At 38.4% G+C, this 10,118-nt stretch overlaps 1 protein-coding gene across 8 annotated transcripts in view; it reads right to left on the bottom strand.

Moving 5' to 3' along the window:
• Nucleotides 1–846: 846 nt before the first annotated feature.
• The window catches only part of wt1b (WT1 transcription factor b), a 38,279-nt gene continuing 29,007 nt past the window's right edge, over nt 847–10,118 (bottom strand). For 6 of the 8 annotated variants that reach the window (XM_079620834.1, XM_079620837.1, XM_079620838.1 and 3 more), the window contains 6 exons: nt 8,598–8,669; nt 6,066–6,156; nt 4,584–4,728; nt 3,634–3,723; nt 1,509–1,601; nt 847–1,405 (listed from right to left, as the gene is read on the bottom strand). In XM_079620834.1, coding sequence (XP_079476960.1) covers nt 1,284–1,405; nt 1,509–1,601; nt 3,634–3,723; nt 4,584–4,728; nt 6,066–6,156; nt 8,598–8,669 — 613 coding nt within the window. In that variant the 3' untranslated portion in view covers nt 847–1,283. Of the gene's footprint in view, nt 1,437–1,508; nt 1,602–3,633; nt 3,724–4,583; nt 4,729–6,065; nt 6,157–8,597; nt 8,670–10,118 lie in introns of all 8 variants that reach the window. The other 2 variants (XM_079620832.1, XM_079620833.1) reach the window with 2 other exon arrangements.

Raw genomic sequence — 10,118 nt, 5'->3', positions numbered from 1 at the left:
CTTTCGTTGCATTTTTTTTGTTCAAAAAACGTTTGGACGTGAAATAGTCAAAACTCTGGACGTGACAGAAAACAGCATCATTCCAAAACTGTTCTTCTGACAGACTAGAGGAAACCTGTGGACAACACTGGGGTCTCTGCCGCTTCCACAAGGGGGCGCTGGTTCAACAAATAAACACAAGTCTAGTGTAAGGACTCCGTGTGCAGCTATAATCAGTCGTATGTTGGGCAAATGTATTTATTTTTTTAATATGAAAATGTCTGTTACTATATAAAGTCTTTTTTTAATGATCGGCTCAAGGATGATTGGCCTCACAGACTAATAACCTCATACAATTTGCGTATCTGTGGGCAGAAAAAGTTAAATCCTCCATTTGCACAAAATTATTATTAGTAATTTGCATTAAACATGTCCATGCATGACCATATAAGGAGGGGACAATCTAAAGGTGGATTATTGTCACACAAATGTTAAGTTATAATTTGATATATGCATACATTATACAGTTGAAACTCGAAAAATTAGAATATGGTGCAAAAGTCAGTTTATGAAAACCCCAAATTTAAAATTAGAATATTGTGAAAAGGTTTTCATAAGCTGTAAGCCATAAGCATCAAAATTATAACAAATAAAGGCTTAAAATATATCACTTCGCATGTAATGAGTCTATATAATATATTAGTTTCAGCTTTTGTTGAATTACCGAAATTAATGAACTTTTGCACCATATTCTACTTTTTCGAGTTTCACCTGTACATTCATGTATAAAAAATATAATTTAACATTTCAGTGAAATTATTCCACCATTAGATTGTTCCCTCCTAATAAACACTTGATGAGAATTTTGTGAAATGTAGTTTATTATAAAAACTGCTGTCACTTGACAAATAATATATACAAAGGCATTACAGTGCATGTGATTTTTACACTTATTTTCCAAATTAAGAAATGAATTCAAGTGACTATATTACCATTTTGAAATACAAGTATACCCAGTGCAATCAACTGTCCATGTACAGTATGTAAGAAATGAAAAATATTATGTACAAAATGAGATGATCCAAAATAATCCAGACAGTGTTCCCATGTCAAATACAATATGGCAAACTCCAATATAAGTGCATATTTGTATGCATTCAGTAACATTTGCTTTGATAATGCAGTTGCATTTCATGTCACGGCTGAAGTTGACTGACTGACAGGTCTTCACTATTGAGAGTGTCTCGGCGTCTGTGTGTCTATACAGTGTGTGTGTGTGTGTGTGTGTGTGTGTGTACAGTGTCTCAGATAGCAGACTGGAACTTGTTCATGTTTCTCTGATGCATACTGTGATGCCTGACCAGCTCATCCGAGCGAGCGAACTTCTTCTGACAGCTGGGCCAGCGGCACGTAAACGGCTTCTCGCCTGAGAAGACACAACACACTTCACTGATGTGCTGTAATGGGAACAATCCATATCAAACCAATAGATCGAATGTTTTTTGAGAAGTTGAAAAAGGCGTACGCACTTGTTTTACCTGTATGAGTCCGAGTGTGGGTCTTAAGGTGGTCTGAGCGTGAAAACTTTCTTTGACATGTCTCACACTGAAAGGGTTTGACGCCTACAGGACCAAAGAGAGCAGGAGACAGACAGACAGCTGCGGTGGGCTTCAGACACTTCATCAAAGTGATCATTAGTGGGCGGGGCTATATAATTATACTGCATTTGATTGGACAAAAGTTTGGATACGCCCCCTGAGTACAAGATGAGTCAGCAATATTTGTGGAAAGACTGACTTTTACGTTCTAATAGTTCAAGCTTTTAAGTGTAATGAATGTTTTAGGGGTACATTATACTCTTAAAGGGATAGTTCACCCAAAAAATTTATATTCTTTCATTAATTTCTCGCCCTCATGTTGTTCCAAACCCGTAAGACTTTTGTTCATCTTCAGAACACAAATGAAGATATTTTTGATGAAATCTGAGAGATTTATATCCCTCCGTTGACAGCTACAGAACTGACACTGTGACGCCTCAAAAGTTCATAAAGAGATCGTAAAACTAATCCATATGAATTGAGCGGTTTAGTCTAAATTTTCTGAAGAGACTCGATCACTTTATATGATGAACAGGTTTAATTTAGGCTTTTATTCACATATAAACATTCATCAACTCACACATCAGTTGTGGTAAACGGAAGCTCAGGCAAGTTCACTTGACGTGCGAGAACCAATTAGGTTAATTCTTGTGTTACGCATCACCTTTGAGCTTCTGTAAGAACCAATGAGGTTCATTCTTGTGTTACGCATCACCTTTGAGCTTCTCGAAGAACCAATGAGGTTCATTCTTGTGTTACGCATCACCTTTGAGCTTCTCGAAGAACCAATGAGGTTAATTCTTGTGTTACGCATCACCTTTGAGCTTCTGCAAGAACCAATGAGGTTAATTCTTGTGTTACGCATCACCTTTGAGCTTCTGTAAGAACCAATGAGGTTTGTTCTCGTGTTACGCATCACCTTTGAGCTTCTGCAAGAACCAATGAGGTTAATTCTTGTGTTACGCATCACCTTTGAGCTTCTCGAAGAACCAATGAGGTTAATTCTTGTGTTACGCATCACCTTTGAGCTTCTGCAAGAACCAATGAGGTTAATTCTTGTGTTACGCATCACCTTTGAGCTTCTGTAAGAACCAATGAGGTTTGTTCTCGTGTTACGCATCCCCTTTGAGCTTCTCGAAGAACCAATGAGGTTCATTCTCGTGTTACGCATCACCTTTGAGCTTCTGTAAGAACCAATGAGGTTCACTCTAGTGTTACGCATCACCTTTGAGCTTCTCGAAGAACCAATGAGGTTTGTTCTCGTGTTACGCATCACCTTTGAGCTTCTCGAAGAACCAATGAGGTTCATTCTCGTGTTACGCATCACCTTTGAGCTTCTGTAAGAACCAATGAGGTTCATTCTCGTGTTACGAATCACCTTTGAGCTTCTGTAAGAACCAATGAGGTTTGTTCTCGTGTTACGCATCACCTTTGAGCTTCTGTAAGAACCAATGAGGTTCATTCTCGTGTTACGCATCACCTTTGAGCTTCTGTAAGAACCAATGAGGTTTGTTCTCATGGGGTCAAAAGCAGGTCCGGTTGAGCTTCTGTTTATGTTCGCTGATCAATGTTAAAATGTGAATGAAAGCCTGAATTAAATCATATAAAGTCATCGAGTCTCTTCAGAAAATTTGGACTAAATCTCTCAGATTTCATAAAAATATTGAATTTGTGTTCTGAAGAAGAATGAAAGTCTTCCGGGTTTGGAGCGACATGAGGGAGAGTAATTACTGACAGAATCTTCATTTTTGGGTAAATTATCTCTTTAAAAATAAAGGTTCCAACGGGGGTTTACAGCGATGCCATAGAAAAAACTTTTTTAGTTTTCCAAAGATAAACTGCTTTCAGTGAGCAGTTCCTAAAAGAACCATTTTTTTCTTAGTGTGAAGAACATTTCAAATAAATCTAAAGAACAGAACTTTGTGGAACAGAAATATCCCATCGATGTTAAAGGTTCTTCATGGAACCAAATATGCCGGTAAAGACCCTTTATTTTTACGAGTGAAGAATATAAATGACAAAACTCCAATATGTTTTTCTATGAGCCGTGACTAACCTGTGTGTCTGCGCTGGTGTCTCTTGAGCTGGTCAGATCTGGAGAACCTGCGGCCACAGCCTGTGTAGTCACACTGGTAGGGCTTCTCACCTGGACGTGACGGAGAACAGCATCATTCCATAACTCTACATAACTTACAGTATGTGTCCAGAGTAGACTAGAGGAAACCTGTGGACGACCCTGGGGTCTCTGCCGCTTCCACAAGGGGGCGCTGTTTCAACTCAGCATTTACTTTGTTGATATTTTCTAAGTGTCATGAATTTATCTGTGACCCTCTACATGCCATGCGGTCACAAATTCGGCCACTCCAGATGTTTTTGAGAAATTCTGGTCAACCGTGAGGTGTTTTTAATAATGCATTAGTATATGTTGAAATAAGCCATTTTCATAGTTAGGTTATGTTAGTTAACTAATGTTAACCTTATTGTTAGTGTTAATATCCATGGTGATTTTCTGTTTTATCATTATATATAAAATTTACAGCAATGCACATTCAAATGCATTCATCTAGTAGATGCTTTTATCCAAAGTGAACTAGATCTGTATATGTGTGCATAATATATGTGTCTAATGTTTTACAAATAATAATAACTGTGTTGCAATGATTAATGTTTAATGTAAAGTATCTTTTTGGGTTGTTTGACCCCATGTTTAGTTCTAGAATTGTGTGTGTGTGCGTGTGTGTGTGTGTGTGTGTGTGTGTGTGTTTTCCACACAAATCATGGTAGTGAACTATGAAGAAAAGCTTTTCACATCTTCTAATTTAAGTTCCTGTCTGCAGTCTGTCTGCCAAACTCTTATTAGACGTTTAAAAAAATAGATTTACATATGAATTATGACTTTGTAAATTTTCTTTAAGAGAAAAAAAAGCAAAGGCCGGATTGGATTGTTTGTGACCCCGAGCTGAGAGTGTGGAATCGTGCGTTGTGTGCGGGCCGCATGGACGTCACCTGTGTGCTTCCTGCCGTGCATCTGCAGGTGGGACAGTTTGAAGTATCTCTTACTACAGCCCGGGTAAGAGCACATGAACGGACGCTTCTCACTGCTCTCTGATGATTTAATGGAGGGAGTGATGCCTGGTACTCTCCGCACATCCTGAAGAAGAAGAAGAAAAACGGAGAATAATTGGCAATCAACAAACTCTATTTGCCAATTCAGCTGCACTTTTGAGCCCTTGTTTGTTTTAACTTCTGCGTTTCCAAACCCTGCTTAAGTTCTGCATCTCAACAAACCCTTTCATCTCGTGGCCTGTTAAATATCAGTTTATCTTTTAAAAGCCTTAATGGGAACGCTTTAAAGTAAAGTTCTAAACATACATGCGCACACACTACTCTCTGGACAATATCAATTTTCTAAAGCACTGATGGATGGTCACTCACACACTACACACTGAAGTAGAGACCGACTGTCCTCTTACTGAGACTGCTCCGTATGCGTATATCTAGTCCAGTCACCAAACTTTAGATGGCGCATGCTGATAGGTCCTTTACATACAGTCTACAAACAATCACACTATTACCACATGACACAAGCTGACTGGCCTCTGCTGATTCTGCAGCACATGAGATTGCTTGCTCAACTTAAAATATTCTGGTTCAGTGTTTGCTGTAGGCATGTTCGTTCCTCTGAAACCCTCCACCTCCCCCCAGCTCCACCTGCCTAAATCTGCTACAGGCTTTATGTCTGCATGTTCATGCAACAGCGGCATATCTTACATGTGTGAATATAAAGGCAGTAGCAAGACTGTACTTGCTCAGCAGCAGCGTAGCAAAAAACTTTATTAACATGCCAAAACTGAGTTGTCAGGATTGAACTAATGATCTTTTGTCAGGCCTGACTAATCAAACACATGCTTTTACTCTTGTGGTGAGGAGTGTGTGCTCTCCGTTCTGGCCTTGGACTCGACACATGGCAGAGCTGCAGAGGGGGAAGTGTGTGTGTGTGTGTGTGTGTGTGTGTGTGTGTGTGTGTGTGTGTGTGTGTGTGTGTGTGTGTGTGTGTGTGTGTGTGTGTGTGTGTGTGTGTGTGTGTGTGTGTGTGTGTGTGTGTGTGTGTGACCTTGAGCTGAACCTGACTGTATCGCCAGCATGAGTGTGTGTTGTTGAGAGGATATTTATCTATTTGAGGCGTTAGACTTTATAAGAACTTTCATTAATTATAATCAACAGTAAAAAAAAAAAAAAACATTATTTCATTATTACACAAAGTACATATCAACCTTTGTTCCAAAGTTTGGGTTCAGTAAGATTTAAAAAATATATATATATATATTCAGCAAGGATGCATCAAATTGATCAAAAGTGACAGTAAAGACATTTATAATTTTACAAAAGATTTTATTTTAATTAAATGCTGTTCTTTTTAACATTATCAAAGAATCCTGAAAAAAGTATATGTGTATGAGTTTGTCTCTGTGTTTTGCTGTCACTCACCTGTAATCCTCTGAACACACCATGTGTGTGTATGTGATACTGTGCGCTGCAGCTGTACACCATGGGATCGGCCTCATAACTGCCACTGTGGCTGGACACAAATCCAAAGACAGAGAGCAGTTACAGCAGATAACACAAGACCACTCACAGGGTCAGCAAGATAATAATAAAACAACGGTAAGTGTGACTTTTCATCTCACAGAGCAGACTTTATGACTCGCAATAGCGAGTTTATCGCTCACAAAAAAAAAAAAAAAATATGACTTTTCCCCCAAAATTCTGAGATATACTAAACTCGGAGTTGCGGGAAGAAAAAGTTTTTAAAGATTTTAAGATGTAATTGTGACTTATCTCACAATTCTGACCTTTTTGTAATTGCCAGGTTATATCTCAAAATTTAGACTTTTATACTCAGAATAATAAACTCAGAATTGTGAAAAATAAAGTGAGAATTAAATAAAGAGAAAACAAATTGAATTGTAAGTAAATAAGTTTATGTCTCACAAAGAAAAAAGTTAGAATTGGGAGATAAAAAGTATTCAAAATGACAAGCTTCCATAACGTAACATGAATTTAAAACCAATAAGATTCTCAGTAAAGAAGATCCAGAAAGGACAGATTTCAACAAGTTGAACACGTGAGAGCTCTGCTGTATATGAATGAGCTTTCCCTCCTTATTAACAAAAGGATGTTGTTATAGCCAGAAATAGCTGCCGTAACTGTCATAAATGATAGCAAAGGAGGACTGTTAGCGTGGAGGGGGATCAGTAGTGTGGGGAGTAACGGATGAAGAGCTGAAGACTCACTTCACATTTCAGACTACATAATCAGCCATTGCTGGTCCAGTCCTCCCACAGCCCATCCATTCATCCGTTCAGCAGATAAACACACTGTTGTCATGGCAATGGGTGTGAGGAAGGTGGAGACCAAATCTTTTATCTAGACAGCTGGCATAAATATTCTGTCCAGCATCCCAGTCACCTATTCCAGTGGCAGAGTTCATCTGCCGTCCCAGACAAGCACACATACACTCACTCACTCACTCAAAAACAACCCGAAAGAGGGACTTCCCCTCTGCTCTTCCACAGTCTGGATGTCTCACACACACACACACACACACACACACTACCCCTCAATGCCCCGTCGGCAGACCCAAGGTCAGACACTCTATCTGGGTTGGACTGGTTGACTGAGCAGGATTCATTCCTACCGTCACCACAGCATAATTCATGCTCCTACTTCACACTGATCTTTTGTTTCAAAGTGCAGAGCTACATTAGAGAAGAGTGCAGTCCTCTCTTTAACACACACACACCATTACAACAGAGCACAAGATGGCAGAGATCACGAGATGAGAAGAGAGCCGAGGAGGATATAACAAATGAAGGGTATAGAAAATGTTCTCAACGGATGGGATGGGTAGGAAAGGAAAGAAAAGGGTTGTAAAGGAAAGGAAAGGAAAGGAAATGAAAGGAAAGGAAATTAAAGGAAAGGAAATGAAAGGAAAGGAAAGGAAAGGAAAGGAAAGGAAAGGAAAGGAAAGGAAAAGAAAGGAAATGGTTGGAAAGGAAAGGAAAGGAAAGGAAAGGAAAGGAAAGGAAATGAAAGGAAAGGAAATGAAAGGAAAGGAAAGGAAAGGAAAGGAAAGGAAAGGAAAGGAAAGGAAAGGAAAAGAAAGGAAATGGTTGGAAAGGAAAGGAAAGGAAAGGAAAGGAAAGGAAAGGAAAGGAAAGGAAAGGAAAGGAAATGAAATGAAATGAAATGAAAGGAAAGGAAAGGAAAGGAAAGGAAAGGAAAGGAAAAGAAAGGAAATGGTTGGAAAGGAAAGGAAAGGAAAGGAAAAGAAAGGAAATGGTTGGAAAGGAAAGGAAAGGAAAGGAAAGGAAAGGAAAGGGTTGGAAAGGAAAGGAAAGGAAAGGAAATGGTTGGAAAGGAAAGGAAAGGAAAGGAAAGGAAAGGAAATGAAAGGAAAGGAAAGGAAAGGAAAGGAAAGGAAAGGAAAGGAAAGGAAAGGAAAGGAAAGGAAAGGAAAGGAAAGGAAAGGGTTGGAAAATAAAAGAAAGGAAAGGGTTGGAAATGAAAGGGTTGGAAAGTAAAAGAAAGTAAAAGAAAGGAAAGGAAAGGAAAGGAAAGGAAAGGAAAGGAAAGGAAAGGAAAGGAAAGGAAAGGAAAGGAAAGGAAAGGAAAGGAAATGGTTGGAAAGGAAAGGAAAGGAAAGGAAAGGAAAGGAAAGGAAAGGAAATGAAAGGAAAGGAAAGGAAAGGAAAGGAAAGGAAAGGAAAGGAAAGGAAAGGAAAGGAAAAGAAAGGAAATGGTTGGAAAGGAAAGGAAAGGAAAGGAAAAGAAAGGAAATGGTTGGAAAGGAAAGGAAAGGAAAGGAAAGGAAAGGGTTGGAAAGGAAAGGAAAGGAAAGGAAATGGTTGGAAAGGAAAGGAAAGGAAAGGAAAGGAAAGGAAAGGAAAGGAAAGGAAAGGAAAGGAAAGGAAAGGAAAGGAAAGGAAAGGAAAGGAAAGGAAAGGTGTTGATCTTTACCTCTTTACACTGGGTGTCACAGGATTCCAGGAAACACATTCTAACTGTGACGCCATTTGGTAGAGATTATCACTGCAGGACAGAAGAGACAAATCGTGTTACACAACTTTCACTCAGCTTCTCAAGAAGCACAAAGGTTTTAAAAAGGGGAAGAGACAAGCCAAAAATAGGATGAAAAATCACAGAAAGAGAAAAAGCATTTGAAAATTTCGAAAAGTGCTTTTTTTCTTTTTGTTGTTTCACAGACTGATTAGAAGTGCACATGTCAGCGGTGTGGTGTTCTCAAATCTCTTCAGAATCATCCAGCGCTGATTCATAACCACGTTCTGCAAGGAAAGCTTGTTTGGCACTGTGGAAACTGTTTCAGCACATGTGTATCTCAGCCAGATCTCACGTCACGTGGTCCTGGCCGGAGAGCCCAGTGCCGGGCACGGTGATGTCAGAGTGTGATGTCACACTGATTCTGGGTATCATGGGAAGGATTTGGGGAAATGATCTTGACTCATGCGCAGCTTGCCACTTTTCTCTGTGCCAAAATTGCAGTTTTTGAAGGCCAGACAGTTTCTTTGAGGAACAAATGGTATCAAACTACACTATTTTTTGTTCATTTATCTATTTTATAATAATAATGATAAAAATAATTGTTAAATTATCATAAAATATCATAAAATAAATAATTAATAATCATAATTGTTGTGATTATATAATTAGTAAAAATGTCTTTATGAAAGATCATTCTCTATTTTTGTATAATATAATACAATATAATATAATATAATATAATCAGAAATAAAGAAGTCATGGTGATTTGACTTGTTAACACATTCCAAATAAATGACTGTCCATGACGGCTCACACCAGTGAGTGTTTCAAACTGCAAACAACTTCTAGTCCAAACACTGATGCAAAATAAGCTGGAATTTCCCTTTTTCACACGCCTCTAATTTCACTTTATAACTCAGAAAGGATGGTTCGAGAGTTACTGGAACACAGTGTAAGACTGTTTGTGTGAGTGTATTTTCTTGTGATGGTTTCCAAAGGCAGTTTATAGTGAGAAGAGGGAATCATCGGAACGCTTTGTTCGGGTCTTATCAAAACTGGATGCGTTATGTTGTGTTTTGTGTTCTCCTTTTTCTCGAAGCCTCATGAAAGCAGAATCTGAAGAATGCACTGATTCCTGTGTGACTGATAAGAAGTTGCATTTCTCTTTTATCTTCTTCTTCTTTCTCACCCTTCTATTAAGGAATTGTTAATCCTCTAGTAATTCCACATCTGTGTGTTGTTATATATATTACAATTGGACATGAAAGAGATATTTAGCAGAATCTTCATACAAATCAGTACAATATTCTTTTTTTAATTTTTTTTTATAAATTAATACTTGTATGGATGCATTAAATTGAACAAAGTTATGTTACAAGAGTTATGTTACAAAAGATTCAAATAAGCACAGCTCTCCTTATCGTTCTATTCAGAACACTGAACATTGATAATGATTAGAAATATTTCTTGAGCGCCAAA

Source organism: Phoxinus phoxinus (assembly GCF_949152265.1).
Source record: "Phoxinus phoxinus genome assembly, chromosome: 8".
NCBI lineage: Eukaryota > Metazoa > Chordata > Actinopteri > Cypriniformes > Leuciscidae > Phoxinus > Phoxinus phoxinus.
Note: the sequence above shows the minus strand (reverse complement) of the source record. Positions and strands in the feature narration are given on the sequence as shown.